The sequence below is a fragment of the Styela clava genome, chromosome 3 (assembly GCF_964204865.1).
Source record: "Styela clava chromosome 3, kaStyClav1.hap1.2, whole genome shotgun sequence".
Taxonomy (NCBI): domain Eukaryota; kingdom Metazoa; phylum Chordata; class Ascidiacea; order Stolidobranchia; family Styelidae; genus Styela; species Styela clava.
This window is the reverse complement of record NC_135252.1, coordinates 18650626-18668608: the sequence shown is the minus strand read 5'-3', so window position 1 is coordinate 18668608 and position 17983 is coordinate 18650626. Positions and strand designations below refer to the sequence as shown.

The window sequence follows — 17983 nt, the reverse complement described above, 5'->3', positions numbered from 1 at the left end:
TCGATACTGTACATTTGCAAAATAAATAATTAATTTCACCAACGGATTGAACAGCATGGTCTACAACGTATCAGGAAACGTTAAAGATGACGGAAAGGTTCCTTTGACGGAATCGGACCCCGAGGGACAATGGGAAACGGTATGGTTTCAAAAAATGATTTATTTAATTGAGCTATGCTCATTCGAAAAACTCGAATCGAATTTGAAAAATGTTTATATATTTGGGGCGCATGATGAAAGTAATTGAGTAAAAATGCCCTCTTTAATGAAAAAACTTTGTAATTTATAATTTCTTGAGTCTTAATTTCGTTTCGCAACATATCTCATTTTTGTTCGCTTGCTATATATAAAATATTCTATATTATTGGTCATTTTAAATTATTAATAATATTGATGATACACTCAACCTTAATACCTAGTAATTGAATAACAATTTTGATTTTAACATACTGACAGAACAAGTGGTAATAAAGTACCAAAATTTTAACTTCATTAAAAAAAAAGTGGATTTTAAAGATGTTTAACTTAATATACACAGGGTTCAACTGAAACAATGCTGCGTGGAAAATCTCGTAAGAGAGGAGGAGTGAACGTCTGTTGCATTGCTGTGCCTTGGTTGCTGGTGATCGTTTGCTTGCTCCTAATGGGAGGAATTGGCAGTTGGGGCTGGGGAGAACACTACAAGCTTAAAGAATTGATTGAACAGCAAAAACAAGTAAGATCTCTAAATTGAATACTTTAGATTCTGTGAAAATATTTCCGTCACTTTTAGAGTGGGTTAAACTAATGTGTAGTTATTAAAATATAATTTGTTTCAAAATATTTGATATAATTCATTGATATCTGCATGCCGTTTTAAAAATAAATTCACCAAAAATTATTTTGCTTCACTAGTTTTAGTTATTCATTTTCATATTATTTTTTAGAAAAATGACGTCACTGTGAATGAAGACATGTTGCCGGTAGCACCAAACGTTATCAACGACAACAAAGAACCGATTGACCCTTTGTTAGACATCAGCAATCCTCTCGATTACCCTATGCCTGTCAATGAGGTCATCATTATTGACCCACCGCTCCCCGAGATTCAAATCAGTGAGGAAATTGACATCGGAATTGACCTTAAGCCCGACATTCCAATTGAAACTTTGGACAAGAAAAACGAAAATGTGGAAGATATCGATACCGAAGGATCGAATCTAGATTCTGAAATCCCAACAGAAACCAACAACGCTACAAAACCATCAGAAGATGAAAATCAAACTGATGACGAGATATTGGATCCCTCAATGATGAAGCCTGTGATCCTTTCATCCAGCGAAAATGTCATGGATGATTTGGAACCCGGTATTATTAATCCGTCTCTCCCAATCTTCCCAAACGAACCCGACCTGTCTAACATAAATGGCATGATTTCTGACCTCGCTGACCCTGACTTCCCTTCTGACGTTTTCAACCCGGAAAGTGTTGTTCCCATTGCCTTCAATGATGGAATTAACAACGAAAAGATGAACCTGGAAGTTATCCCAGTTGTTGACGACACAAATGAAAATCCAGAATAAAACATGCAAAGTATGGAAGTTGCATTCAAACTTTTGTCAGGGTTCACCAATTGAGTGAATCATAGAATGACTTTTGCCATGAACGCAATATATTAATAATTCTGTTTCAATAACGCCTGTGTTTTGAGAGTTTTTTGGCTATTTATTGTTATTATTGCTTTTTATATTTTCCTCCTTTGTGTGTGAGATTAATATTTTTGTTCTCTAACACCGTTTAGGTGGGTTTTGTTTTGCCCATATATGCATTTGTAGTTTGTAATCTAACAAAAGCCTATTTCATACAATTACTAGAATATAAACGTTTAACTCATCTCGGTGATTTTGAAAACTACCAGTTTCTTTTGTTGGTTATTTGATAACGTCTTCATGAAATTATAAACATTTTTAGCTATAAAACTAATAGTTAAACTCAAGTCTCAATGTCTTTCTTCGGCTGTTGAAGACAACAACCTAATCTTAAAATGTAAATCGTAGTTTTTGAGGATGACTTCCAACACATACATCTTAATAAGAAATTATTATGTTGCATACAACTGCTGGATTTTAATCTAGTTTGATGGCAAATTATTTAGAACTTTGCACTTTAATGAGATGCTAGCCCCATCAAGAGCGCAGGATACATGCTTGCATCTGAGGGTTGACACATTTACCCTAACAGACGACCATACTGCTGCTGAATTTTAATTTAATTCAAATATTCATTTGTTATTTTTTTCAATATACATAAAAACAAAAGTTTGTTTGCTTCTACAATCTATAACATTAAAGTATCGCCCTCTCGAATGATGGAAAAATTTTAACTTTAATATTCTGAAAGTTGCCTTCCTTGAACTTATAATTGAAATATTGCTCCAATTTGATTTTGTTCCCTTTTATCTGCTGTATACATGATCCAACCCCTCCAGATAGATTTTAAACATCGAGGTTCATATTAGCTTTTATGAAGTTTTTTTAAACTTACTGGTTTGTTTTTGTTTTCATTAAGCGTTATTCTGTACCTGATAATAAATTTTCATATTGTATATATATGATTTTATGTTTACTGAGTCTAACACATTTGGTAGTAGTGTGGTGTACAACAGTGTGGTGCTGTTAGTTAAGTTTCGTTGGTGTTCGAAAAGTAGAGATTAAAATTTATAATGATATATTTGATGCAACACTAGAAGAAGAAATATCAGTCAGTTAATGACAAGTTGATATGAAATAAAATTGTCAATTCCAACAGCGATAACGTAAACTACATTACTTGACAGAAAAATTAAACAAAAAATGCTTTTCTGACGACACTATGAAATCAAGCAGAATTGGTCAGATTTCTGTTGCTCAAGAAAAGTCGAGTACCAAACACAATGGTTCTGGTTAATAAATAAATTTGCGCTGGTGTCTATTTTCAATTTATTTTCATTATTTCTAGATGGAGGTTAGTAAATTTCACCTTAGCAGAATTCTGCTTGAAAATTAACAAAAACACTTTATTTATTAGGTAGACTTAGAAAACGAATTACAAAAAACGACGTCTGATATTTGAAGAGCGTGCGGTCCGTAGGTTACGTTTCCCAGTGAGTGCATGTGCGGAGAATATGGCCATGACTCTACAATTGTTATTTTTTTTTTAACAGTTTCTTCAAGTTTTTCACATTTATGCCATCAACACACGGCAATTACAATAATACAATTATTATAGATTTTTGGGTACTCCCGTAGTGTGTGTACCAGATTAGGGCTAGGCCATCATTTTAGTCTGATTTACCTTATTTTAGTTCTATTTCTTGTTCGGGGACTGTCTGTGTTAGCCAAGTGAATGCCCATAGACCCTGTCCATAGATTTCAGTCCCTTTACGCAACTTGGTGTAAAATAGTCGAGCAAAATTAGTTTCATTCTTATTGGTAAACTTTTCGCTTGTGGTAAATATGTATCATAAACTTCACCCGCTTATTATGAAAATCTTACCAATTACGTTGTTTCAAATTAAAGTGAACACATTTGACCTTAACCTTACTGCCTTTTTTATTTTGAACTTTACGATCCCCAGAAATAGTAATTTTTTTGGAACTACGGTCTAATGGCCAGGTATACATGTTTATTTTTTGGTGTGAACTTACAATGCTAAAACATTATTCGAGGTCTAATGAAGTTGGTTTGTATAATGTCGAAAAAGAATCAGTCCAATCACTCAACAATAATAGCTGTTAGTGTATTGTTGGCAGTATTTACCCGACTTTAATTCTTGGTTGGGGTGTGAGGTTGTCTCATCAGAATAAAATCGAAATTTAATCTTTAAGACACTGAAATAATAACACAATTGATATTTTAATCATTGGTGAATAACTGTATACATTATCACCCACACACATTATGGCAGGAAAGAAAACCGATTGCTATTTTTACTAAAACTCTAACTTTAGCGTGGTATTCACTTATGAAAGGAGGACGACATATCATGCAATTATATTTGAAAATCCGTCAGTAGTATAACAGCAATATCTATAAGAGCAAAATTTTGAGAAGTTGAGGATGATATTTCTTGTTGTTTTATTTTTGGTTATTTGTCAAGTGGGTGCAACGTTGAAGATCGATGCATATGAGGGATATGCCTACATAGGTAAGACAAAAAATTAAATTAGTTTTGAAGAGAAATATAAAGAAAAATTGGGCCATTGGATTTGACACCGTTTTGAGCAATTCAACCTTTGTATGTAAAGGTATGAATTTGAATCTTCTTGACATTCTGCAATACTTTCAAATATTGTTAGATATACTCCTGTGCTCATTTCGAGCCAAATTTTGATGACGCGAGAATTTTTTATTTCCTACTTCTAATGGATAGTTTTTTTTTACCTTCGCGCTCTGATTGTAAAAAGCCGGAAACTTTACGCAGTGCGATATTGCATATTGGATACATATAAACTCATTCTGTTTCAGTAGAGGTCATTCACTATGAAATGGTAATCTTTATTCTATTTAGCACACATCATGTGTTGCTGGCATCTATACCCGTTACAGATTTCTCATAACAATATTAGGTACAGTGCTGTAACTACTAACCAGCTGGGCCTATTCGTCAGGGGCGAAACGTAGAAGCATATACAAACTTGGTCTTGAATATATATATATATTAAACTTTATTTGTTACAACTTCGTAACTTACAGAATTAACTTTTATTTTCGTAAAAACAATTGCTTAGAAGCGTTTTCATATTGCTCTTATATTTAGCAAATTTCTCCTGCAATCGGGACCAAGAACTTGTGACTAGAACTGTACAGATTGGAAGAGTGCAATCACCTTGCTATGACGGTACAAGCATAAATTACCCGAAAGAGTTGACTTCTGGATTCAAACTAGTCGATATCACATTCGACAGTGTATATATATATGGTAAGTCAAGAGATTATATATAAGAAAGTCTATAGAAATGCCCCGATATATCGGAGTCGGTAGCAGAAATTTTGTTATTTCAAATTAAATTTGAATGAACCTGCCTACAGACAACCTGCCAATTTGTTAAAATTTACTATTTTAACTTTTTCTTTTTTCACCAACGCAGGATATCGACTTACGATTCTTGACTTTCAACTGGCGAGCAGTGACAGACTTTACATTGGTTCAGGTACGGAAAAAGATGGATTGAATACCCTGGCTATCAGGTGAGTTCCGAACATATATCAATAAAATAAAGCACTCCTGTTTATTGAAAGCCATAATATATTTTATTCAAAGTTTTTACATGTTGGTTTTTACATGTTGGTGTTGGTTTTCTTTCATTGATGAAAACTATTTCTGTATTTTTCAATTTCTCATATTTCCTAGTAATAGCGCAATGCAAATCGTTGCATACTAATTGGTATAGAAACACAAATGAAAAATAAAAAATAAATTATACATATCCACATTAATTGCTCACAGATTACATTTGTTAATCAGTATGAATAACATTTTCATAATATTTAAACATTTTTTTAGAAATGTTACATTTACATCCAGTTCTACCACTGATGGTTTGATATATGTTCAAGACGTTGAAGACGGGCCTATCGTCGATGTGTTGAATTTAGCCGGAAGAAACACGTATGACTTGCAAAACTATGAGACGGCTATTATGGACTTTTACACCGTGGATGACACAATTGAGGGACGAGGTTTTCTCATTGATTATGAAGCAGGTAAGACAGTTCATATGCCGGTTTGAAGTTTTAATATTCGCGAAAAATAAAAACATTTTCAGATTTCAATCGGAACTTCAATGTTTGATGAAGTCGATTTTAATCATGTAGCAAACGTGAATGGCTGCATTGCCGTCACTCAATGTTTTTTGCTTGCAAAAATTAAATTTGAGTTTTCATCAGTGAACAATAAAGAGCGCAAGACTGGCTGGGAACACACTCATTGTCGAGCATTGAAGTTAAGGATAGGAGAAAAATTGTTCCATTGGCTATATTTACATATAGGCACTAACATAAGTCAACGGAATGTGCGGAATCAATTTTAGGCGCTCCAGAAGTGTGTGTACCAATGTGGAGGTAACTAATTTTGTTCGCCTATTTGAATCAAGTTGTGTAAACATACCGAAACTTATGGGCAAGGGGTATATTCACTTTGCTAACACAGACAGTCGCCGAACTCGTAATAGAACTGAAATAAGGAAAATCGGAATAAAAATATGGCCTCACCCTAACCTGGTACACACACTACGGGAGTGAATCAGTGTATTTTTGTTACATTGTTTAGTTAGTCAAAACCAATGACATTGTTTTCTTTCCAGACATTAATAAGTGTTTGTATACTGGTGCTGATATTTATTGCATGAATGGAGGAACTTGCTCAAGAACAGGTTTCAATACGGCGTCTTGTGCTTGCACCCCAGCCTGGACTGGTTCGAGATGTGAAACTGGTAAGTTATATTATTCATTTTTCGAGTTTTAGTGTAGAAGGTAAACTTAATAAATATTCGGCTTATTGGGGATCGATACGGTTTTTTAAAATATAATTTCTCGATTTAATTATCACATTTTATTCTCTTTTTTCAGATGTGAACGAATGTGATACAACATCACCTAAACACAACTGTGATGCGAACGCAAACTGCGCAAAACTTGATGGCGGTTTTACTTGCACATGCAAAACTGGTTTCACCGGCAACGGAACACATTGCGAAGGTACTAGTTACCGTGATGGGTACAATTTAGTCTTTACTTGCTTTTATCAATGTTTTATCACTCATGTAGATGGTTCATAAAATCATCAATTTCGCAATATGGGTCCAATCACCGTTGTTTGGAAAATGCCTGGTCTCTAAGCATGTATTTACAAGTTCCCTTCTATTTTATACTGGGCTCTTAGGGTATTAAAATACAGGCATCCACATGCGTTTAATTATTAATATGTATTCAATTATTATTATTGATCTTTCCATAGGTGTATGCATACCATACATGATACCTCGAAATCTTTGAAAACCGATTATTCAAAATAATTTGAAAATTATGTTATCTTGAATACAGATATTAACGAGTGTCCTGATGGGGTCAATACCCATCTGTGTGCTCTAACCGGAACATGCGCAAACAAGCCAGGCGGATACGACTGTACCTGCAACATCGGGTACGAAAATGGAACATATGGTCCTTGCTCTAGTAAGTAATCAAAGTAATAATTACATTAATACTTTTCATTTTATAACATTTCTGTTAGTAAATAGCAATATGGTTTGAGCTTTAATTTTGGGCATGAAAGAAATGCTCAAATATATGTACATATAGGTAGCGCATTGATAACGGTAGAACCAAAGCTGAGTGGCGAGTTTGCAGAAAATATCGGCGCACATGCGTGTCGAAGGCAGACAAGCGTCACAGAATAAAGTGCGCGACAGAAGAAAATAAGATTAACGGGAACTTTTATTGGATGAAATGGCAGGTTTTATAAACTCAGAGAAAAATTGAAAATTCGGAAAATTTTTAAAAAAAGGAAAAGTTGAAATCAGTTGGTTTATCGGTTGCAATATTTTTCCTGATAACACAATCTCCCCAAAAGAAACAGCAACATAGAAAAACGATCCATATGTATACGCTTCGCGTCCAAAAGCTTTTCACCTGCATTGATTGTTGAAATAACCCATACCCAGTGGTGGGATTCAGCCGGTTCGCACCGGTTCTATAGAACCGTCTCACGGAATTTTATGAGATCAGCGAACCGGTTAGCATTACTGCTTACTGTCAATGTTCTGTTTGTAACAGAACCGGCTGAAAAATATGACTTTTGTGAAGGAACCGACTGACAAAAAAATTGAATCTTACCACTGCCCATACCCAGATGAGAAATATTTTTGTTTGTGGTCAAAAGCGTTTTAATTAATTTTTAAGATATCAACGAATGCAGCAGAAATACGGATAATTGTGACACGAACGCAGATTGTGCAGATACAGTGGGAAGTTTCACTTGTGCATGCAAAACATTTTATACTGGAAATGGAACCACCTGCGTTGGTACGTTGAATTTGTGTTGTTTATAATATTTGATATAAATATAGCAAGGGTCAGCATCGTAAATTATTCCGGTTAGCTTGTTTAAAATGTTGGTTATTTGTACTATGCTAATTCTTGAAAACCAAAACGTTGTTGCTAAATTCATTTTCAAATTTTATGTTGTTTCAGATATTGACGAGTGTGCTATGGAAACTCACGCTTGTGGTGATACCGGCACTTGCGTTAATAAAGTTGGTGGATACAACTGTTCCTGTAATCCTGGGTACGAGGGTGGTATTGGTGGACCGTGTACAGGTATGCTTATTAATATCAGGTTTCTAACTTGTCTTTGACACATCTAATTTAGCAAAAACCCGAAAGAAATACTGTGACAAAACTTTTCTTTTCTAAAATTTGGCTTTTTTATAGTCCGTAAATTGCAATATTATATTTTTTATGGGTTCATGAAAAGATATATTCTAAGTATTTTTACGTCCTAGTATTAATTTTTAATCTTTCTTATAATCAGATATCAAAGAATGTAATTCACCAACTACGAATGCCTGCAGCGCTCAAGCGGATTGTACCGATACCATCGGAAGTTACGTATGTGTTTGCAAGACAGGTTACACAGGAGACGGAAAAACTTGTAACGGTAAAGTCATATTTTGGGGTAAAGTAATTCGTTGGAATTGATTTTTTCTAACTTTTCAACAATTTTTGTTGTCAGATATCAACGAATGTACAAGCAATACACACATCTGTCACGATAAAGCAGATTGTACTAACAACAACGGGAGTTTTACATGCACGTGCAAGACAGGATACACAGGGACTGGAACAATTTGTACAGGTGAAGTGATTTATGAAATGTTTTATTTCCCTCTATTTGGCAGTTTTGCAGTGCAATGAAAATTTATATACATGGCAAATGAATCTATGCCTAATTGTTGATATACAATTGTGCTTGTATTCATGTGTTTCACCTTAGCACCATTGAAAGAGTATCTGTCAATACAAGGTTCAGGTCAAGGGTCAATGTCAGGTTGCAAAGTTCACTCATTGATGTGAACTTTTATTGTATGTCATATAATTTTTATTTATTACTTTTGAAGATATCAATGAATGTGCAATTGACACAGACAATTGTCACAACAATGCAAAATGCACAAACAATGATGGAAGTTTTACTTGTGCTTGCGAAACCGGGTTTACGGGAGACGGATTCAACTGCGCAGGTGAAATTAGAAATGTACATAGTTACAGTATGCTGCTTTGTATAATTGCAGTGAAACAAAAAACGAGAGAACAATACACAAATACACTTTCGACGTAATTTTCATTTCATCCGAAATGGGACAATTCGTACAAGCTGATTCAGATTCAAATGTTTTATTTCTATCATACAAGATTCAATACAAAAATTGAAGCACGAAAAACTGTCAAAAGTGTATAACGTGAATAAAAATGTAATTATACACATAGGAGATTCATAGCAATCGATAAGAGTCGCGAATGACTGTGACGTGATCGAGTCAGCGACATAGCGTTATAGAAATATCCATCCTGTTAAATTCCAAATTCGCTAGTCCCACTTATGTGACAATCGTTTTTGTATAGTTATGTGTATGCTTTTCTGTTTTATTTTGAGACAATGACGAGTGTACACTCAAGACGGACAATTGCCATTCGAATGCAACATGTGGAAACACTTTCGGTAGTTTCACTTGCACATGCCAGACTGGGTATACTGGAAATGGAATCGAATGTACCGGTATGCTTTACTGTTAACCAGACTTTGATTATGAATTAGTCAAAGTATTGAGAAAATAATATATTGTTGGATTAAATTCAAAGATAAGACATCAAAAGGTGTTCACTTTAATTAATGTTCTAGACATGAAACAATGTTACATGAGCTCAACTGCATATAAGAGGTTACTTACGATTTAGCATATAGCTTTGCGAACTTCTTTTTGGTTTTTTTTTTGGGGCGCGGAGTTTGAATTTTGATCACTACTCTCATACGCTACTATGGAAAAGACGAACTTTTCCTAGTTACAAAATTTTCATACGCTACTATGGAAAAGACGAACTTTTCCTAGTTACAAAATTTTGTAGATATAAATTTAAATTAGAGAGAAAATATTGATATTAACGAATAAACCAAAACCGACAGATATTACGTAATATCCCATTGAACATTTTTATTTAAACAAAAATTTAAAAAATAGACATACCATCAAGTATCGTTTTTTCGTATCTATCTATACATAACAAATGTGTTGATTTTTATTTTTTATATGCAGATCAGAACGAGTGCGACACCAGACCGTGCGACACGAATGCTGCTTGTACCAACAACGAGGGCTCATTCGCTTGTGAATGCAATTCCGGCTTCACTGGAAACGGATTTACGTGCACGGGTAAATTTCAGTGTGGTTGATAAAAAGGGGAGAATCGAAAATTGTGTACAATGAGTGTGATGAAAAGCTGAAAACGGTATACCAGACATGTTTTGTATGAATTTACCATATTGTATTGACAAAATAGCCGATATTTCCTATATCGATACATCGCTGCATCTTTTTTTTTCATTTCAACACTTTATTCAGACGATGATGAATGTACATTAAAAACGGACAACTGCAATACAAGAGCTGCATGCACGAATACTCCCGTCTGACTTCGCAATTCCGTCTAAGTTGGGACGTCGGGTTCAGATAATAAAAAAACTGTATCGCGCGGCGCTAAGTCAGTTCTGCGGTTCGTTACTGCTGTCACATGGCCAATGCTTGAAAATAGAGGAGAGTTTGACTAAAATAAGGATACAAAACGTTTCTTCAGATGAGAAGTTACTCGACTCGAGCTCATCGGCTAGGTCCTTAGTGCAGTCTGCACAAGACAATTCATTCTTCGTTTACCGATCATAGAACGTTATTCCCATACAGCCACCGTCTTGTTATAGATACAACAATGAAATTCCGTGATTTTAACAAACATATCCCCACATCGGGATTAGGAAAAGGACTACGTATTCCCAGTTGCTTTTTTCGCGTTTCAATTATACTCAAACACAAAAAGTTAAGACGAAAATGGCAGTGATAAAAGAGTTCTATGAAATATACTTGGTGTATATTTTGTATGTTTCAACTGTTATCATACATAACTCTGGTCTAGATTTGATACTACTTCGTTTTGGCTTTCGTGCCCATATATTTTCGTATTACTCTCTTTTATATATATATAAACGTGGGAAAATTTTATGACATCAAAGACTTGTTTTACAGGTACATGGTTGATTTTATTTCGCATTCTCGTGTGTCTTGCATTCCGCATAACATTACATAACATAAATATCTTTGATAATATCCAAATATACGGTTCGGTCTAAAATATGTTCATCTTGTTATCACATGTTTATACTGATCAACGTGCATCATTTTACAAATGCTTTTAGCTCAAAATTCTTTTTGATATTTCCGAAGTTTATCGTCTTTTTATCGGCGTGTTTCTTGTAAGTGTTTTTACTCATCACGCATCCTTTCAAACATCTTTCGAGCATGTTATAATTTTATTCATCTTTAATATGAAAATATTGTTTCTTTGAATTTTGTTCAACAGAAAACAAATGTTTAAGTGGAACACATAAGTATATAAGTATAAGTTTAAGTTTATATATGTTCAACTGCAGTATTATTTCAGTTTGCAATAACACTGATGATGGATATACATGCTCCTGCAATGACGGATTCACTGGTGACGGATACAATTGTAGTGACGTAGATGAATGCATGACTGATAACAAATGCCACAGCAATGCCCAATGTATCAACACCATTGGGAGTTACGAATGCAAGTGTATGCCGGGTTATACTGGAAACGGAAACAATTGCAATGACATCAATGAATGTGAAATATTGAGAAATTGGGATAATTGCCAAAGTTATGGGAGTACATTTGATTGCCATTGCACTGAAGGATTGTCAGGTTGGGGAGAATATGGCAGTACTGATCAGTATTTAACCTATACCGTTCACACTTATGACAACGTCACTTGTCCTCGTCTTCTTTACAACTGTTCGTTTGAAAACGATCGCTGTCAATGCAGTCAAACTCTCAGAGAAATAAATACCTATTGCTTCAAAGTTGACCAATGTACATTAGGACAACACGATTGTGACGAGAACGCAACCTGTATCGATTCTGCAAATGGAACATATGCCTGTCAATGTAAGGAAGGATTCACAGGCAATGGCTTCAATTGTAATGATATTAACGAATGTGAAAATGAGATTCTTCCCTGCTCAAATTGTTCAAATACAAACGGAGGATATTCATGTGGCTGTAAAGAAGGTTTTGGGGGGGGAAATTGTACTGATATTGATGAATGCCAGACGGGAAAGCATAATTGTCATCCCAGAGCAAAATGTACCAACACATATGGAAGTTATAACTGCACCTGTGCTGCTGATTATTACGTGGAAGGTGATAATGGGACTTGGTGCTCAGGTAATATTTCTCTAACTAGTCCAATGCGGGAGTTATAAAAATCCTCTATTATTCGTTGCCATGTCTTCTATAACGAAGATTTAATATAATTTTCGAAAATTATTTTTTTACGCAAAAAGCTTGTGGTTTGTGTGAAGCATTTGTGTGTTGTCAATCAACCCTAAAATATTGAATTATTTCGCATGATATATTTTTCTTTAAATCAAATCTTAAACTTAGTTAGTTTTGAATCGAACATTACTCAATGGTTAGCTGCCGTTGAGAAAAACCGTTCCTTATAAAATCAATTTTGTACGATAGAATTCCTGTTTATATCTAGGATGCCCTGGAGATTCTTGGACAAAATGGATTGATGTCGATGTCGGATACAACAGCGGTTATTCTTATGCTGCTGGTCGGGGTGATTTCGAGCTTCTTTCTCTCATAAAAGGTCAATTGCACAACACAAATATTTGTGCAAATCCAACTAATGCAATGGCACAACTAGCAAACGGAAAACTTTATCTTGAGGGAGGAGACAAAGTACATATGAGCATCGATGGCATTTACTGTTTGCATTATGAGCAAGTAGATGGATATTGTCATAACTATAATGTGAAGTTTTGTTGCCCAGGTAATGGTTAGCAACGTTCAATATCGATGATTCGTTAGTTTCTTATATGATTAAGTAACTCTTGTTTCTTTAGAATTTTACTTTCATACAGTTGTAAATAATATAACTCACACCAATTCATGTTTTTTGTATTCTTATACTCTTTCCTTTACGAGTGTAATTGCAAACTGTAAACAATATTCAATGAAATCTCTATGGATCCTAATCTTAAACTATATTATTTTAGTAATATTGTGAAACTCAATGTATGAGGTAATGTAGGATCACCCTTACAGATCTTTTTTTATGTTTAAGATAACACCTCGGCAATGAATTCCACTAAATCAGATATCACCACCTCAATGAATTCCACCGAACCAACAGAATCAAGCTCATGGTTGGGGTCAATTACTAAAGGACAATCAGGTAGTATTGTAGGTTTTTGTTGAGGAAAATTCGCCAATCTTACAGCCCAAACACTTAGTATAAAGAGATAATGAAGATATTGACCATAAAATGCCAAAGGCTCTTAAAGCCATACTGAATTATTGTTACTTAAAATAACTGACCAGCAGAAAACTAAATACAACCCACTGCAATTATAAAGTTTGTTAGTGAACGAGTAGCATCAATAACACTAACATATCACATTAAGGCATGGTAATTTTTAAGCATTCATACCAAACCATCGCGACTCGAAGTTGATTAATATTAGAATCGATTATAGTGTAATGTATTATTCATTTACCTTTGTGGGGGCACTTTTCAAGATCATTTAAAAACTGTGTATAACTAATCATTGTGCAATACTTATCAGGGTAAATCAGTAAATTTGACAAAATATTATGTGTGGTATTTATGAACTTTTATTTTTAGTTTAAAATCTATAAAATAAGAGTGCACGTTGTTAGAATTATATTATTGATGTTTTAATTTAGAAATTATCTCAACGTTTGTATGTATTGGTAGTCCAATTGACGTACAATGGACAAAATCACCTGCAGGATCGACTTTCCTGTACGAATTGCAGAATAGAGTGAGTATGTACATGTGTACATAATATATTCAACCAGGATGATCCTGTCATTTTTATTGTACACGAAATTGGCCTATGGATTGTTTTGTTATTATTAATATTGATGTTGTTGTCATTGGAGTTAGTATTTTTTTTCTTGTTGTTGTGAGAAAATTTCTCGGATCGTTTAGGTGTTATTAATATTGTTGTTGTTGTTCTTAGTGTTAGAATATTGTTCTTGTTGTTGTGAAAAAAATTTCTTCAATTATTGGTTCAATTGCTTTGAAATTTTCATTGCTTAAAGATTGTTGTTGTCGCTAAAAGTCTACTATTAATTAGGGATGGGCCGGGATTCGGATCCGGACTCGGATTTGAGTCGAATCCAGGCATTTGTTAGACTCGGATTCGATTCCGAGTCCACGTCGATTTTACCGAGTCTATAATCCATTCTGTTTTTACCAATTCACGCCTATGTTTGTACCTATAAATCTCACTACATACCTTAACTAGTTGAAATTAAAGGTTAGATATGTAACAATATCACTCGTGTGTATTATAAACACTCCTAATAAAAATCCCGATATCCAGATAATATAACGCAAGTTGAAAACTATTGATAGCTTATAACAATGATTCGCCAGTCGTCTTCAAACTATCTATTCTTTTTGGTATACATGTGGTACACAATAAAATATGTGTTAGCGCAATATTTTTGATTTTTCGATTCGCGTAAATAAATATGAAACATGCTCAGGATCAACCAAAGGTGGAATATCATCAATACCTCTTTTAAATCCTATCTCTAAAAAGGGAGCAATGGAAAGCATGGAGCGTTTTAGAACGTTTACATCAACTACTAAATTGTAAGCATTGTATTGACGACGAGTGGCATCCATCTACAATTTGCGCACGCGACATAGTATATTTGAGGCTAGAAATATCTGGAATTACGGGAAAGCATTGTAGTCCAAAGCTTCTTACTTTTCATATTGACATGTAAGAATTTCTAAATAGCCGCCTAGAATTAACGGAGGGTGGTGAGCTGGAAATTCAGTTCACAGGCAAGGCGCACATTGACCCACGTTTACGTTTGTATTATGGGCGCCAAAAAGAAGAAAAATATATTTTTAAATTGATTCAACAGCTATCTGCGGAACCATTAGCCAAAAAATATGATCTACGACGTATGTTTGTGAGCGCACGATGCTGTAGTATGGTCAAAAACGAGTTTTTCTACTTTTACATTGTGACGTCACGGACTCGGAGGATTCGATTCGAGTTCTTGACCTATTACTCGGATTCGTCGAATCTCTGTAATGCCGGACTCGTCCCATCCCTTCCATTAATGTTTATTTATTCCTAAATGTTCTACTAATTCTATAGGATCTGATTTTTCATTCAAAATTTCGATTTAATATTTTCATTCATGGAACGCGGTTTTTAATTCGGCAATGGTTACGACTGTCTTGCGTTTTGAATTTTCAAAATCTTGCGATACGAGAGTCGGGAAGTTTTCGATATACCGGTGACGCACTTTAGGTAGGCACGGTACGTTACTTTAAATGTAAAGTAATGTCAATGATTCAATACCACAGATGTGAGTCGAATCATTAAGCATTTCAATTTACTTCGGCAAAAAATGATAAATTATTGTCACAAGACCTGACAAAGCCAGGGCATTTGCTGTACCTGTATTAGTAAGTTACAATGGTCTACTACACTCTACAGTTTCACCTTCGTCCGGGATATGAGTTGTGAGGAAGTTGTTGAAGAAATATTTCTTTTTTCCCTTTTTGTTAATATAATTTAGCATTGATTTCTCGTTGTTATTCCGCGTATGATAGTACAAAGGCTTTTGACAAAATTCATGCATCTAGGTCGTTTGATCAAGCATTCGTGCGAGGTTTTTTTTTATAAACTGTATCAATATATCGTATACGCAATATATGGTATACTTCATGCTAATGGTGTAGTATATTGGGTTTATCATAAATTTCTGTGATATATATATGCGTGATTGTAATAAGGCAATGGATGAAATGGATATCCAGTAAGTTTATTTTTATTACCCATAGTTCACCATCATCGTTATATTGACCAGCGTTTAATATTAGATCACATTCATATTGATTTTTAAGTATTTTGCTTCATATTGATTCTTTTGACAGGATCGTACAACCAACAAAATAAAACAAACAAGTGTGCAAATGCTTCTGCCTGGAGAACAACTAGTAAAGGTAACAAGGATGCTATCACCTTCCCCAGACTTTTGCGTTACGTCGACGAAGATATCTTCTGCAAAGAATGACATCACTGTTGAACAAGTTGCCAGAATAGACCAACATCGGATGAATACTGTTAGTAGAGTGATACACAAACTGCATTCAAAAACCGTTAAGTTGACTTTCGTTGATTTCGAATGAAATCTGCAGGTGTATATGTTATAGTTTATGATAACATTCCGAAGACTTGACTGAAATATTTGCGTATTTTGCGCAAAAATTTACTATCTATTTTAAGCAGCTGAGAATAATGTAATTCGCAGTTTCAGAACGCTCTGCTTTGGTAATTACTTGCATTATTGACAACTGCGAAGTTTTTAACTTCTATGATTTTAACTTTTCCTTTACGTGAGCATTAGTGGAAGTAATAATCCAATCCATCTATCTGATAAGTGTTTTATATATCCTTCCACTTCTGATATTTCCGTAGCTGTTCATGAACTATATATAACTGAGAGTGTGGATGAGTTTTTTTGCGTCGTGCAGCAATCTCAGTTTGATATGGACCTATGTCGGACAAAATTATATTGGAAAATAAATCTCATTTTTACTACTTTTGGTTTAATATATCCATATAGATGATCAGAATGCTGCAATTCTGATCATTGTAAATAAAAATTGTATTATCACGCGACCCCTCCTCTTTCCCAATTCTCCTCTATGATTCTAGTTTGCATGTTTAATTAATGAATCTATACTATTCAAGCATTCTAATTTTTCTGTTTCATTCTGACCAACTTTATATTTTTCCGGGAGTATGCGTCACACAACTGTTTTAGGTCAACATAACCTTGTACGCGAGCCTTATCTTACAATACCTAATGCCTTAATTTTATAACTTCATATTTATTGGGACAAATAAACATAAATGAACATTTATTTATGAGGAAAAATTAATAAAACAAGAGAGCAAGAATATGACACAAAGATTGCATAGGTACATGAACGGTAAGAACATCAAGTACTACAACGATTGTCATTTGGAGTCTCTATTTCACAAAAATCTTTGAAGAAGCTTTGATCTCATTGTCGTGGCATAGCCTACTCAATGTGGGTATCATAGTTTGATCTCCAACGGTTGGAATTGAAATACAGAATCTGTTATAGTATAAGATGCAGTGATTATTAAATAGTGGGTCGCGCGCCACAAGGGGCGTAGACAAGTATGTGAAGGGCGTGAAGCTAATAAAACAAAAAGATTTGTCACATTCGATCTTACCCGCCTTATTATGGATATTTACGTTCAATCACGTAATTTCAACGTGTTTTTGAACAAAGCATACTTTCTTCTTACTATCTGTTATTTGTAGCGTATTGTTAGCTAGTTATTTTGAGGTGGGGCGCGAGACTTGACAATTCTGAAAAGGGTTTGCGGCTCCTTAAGTTTGTGAACCATCATGTTAGCGTAGTATGATCTCTTATCCAATTCACTCATTGTTGTGGCTTCGCCAACAAAAGCTCCTTATGTCGTAGTATAGTTAATATATTGACTTCCTGGCGATAATTTCAGAGCCTATAAGAACTTTACGATTTTTATACATCGGGTGGCGATTAGGGATG

General features: G+C 34.5%; 2 protein-coding genes across 2 annotated transcripts; both read left to right on the top strand.

Moving 5' to 3' along the window:
• On the top strand, positions 1 to 2584 carry LOC120342180 (uncharacterized). The gene is made up of 3 exons (XM_039410897.2): positions 1 to 139; positions 539 to 715; positions 927 to 2584. The coding sequence occupies exons 1-3, from the start codon at positions 56 to 58 to the stop codon at positions 1560 to 1562; spliced, it is 897 nt and encodes a 298-aa protein (XP_039266831.2). The 5' UTR covers positions 1 to 55; the 3' UTR covers positions 1563 to 2584.
• A 1420-nt stretch (positions 2585 to 4004) lies between these two features.
• LOC120343292 (uncharacterized) lies at positions 4005 to 17272 on the top strand. Its single transcript, XM_078110580.1, has 19 exons — positions 4005 to 4165; positions 4778 to 4939; positions 5109 to 5208; positions 5525 to 5724; positions 6324 to 6452; positions 6589 to 6717; positions 7063 to 7194; positions 7921 to 8043; positions 8212 to 8337; positions 8552 to 8677; positions 8753 to 8875; positions 9138 to 9260; positions 9674 to 9796; positions 10332 to 10448; positions 11728 to 12534; positions 12854 to 13147; positions 13442 to 13552; positions 14065 to 14162; positions 16310 to 17272. Exons 1-19 carry the CDS (start codon positions 4078 to 4080, stop codon positions 16562 to 16564), a joined length of 3366 nt encoding a protein of 1121 aa, XP_077966706.1. The 5' UTR covers positions 4005 to 4077; the 3' UTR covers positions 16565 to 17272.
• Positions 17273 to 17983: the final 711 nt, after the last annotated feature.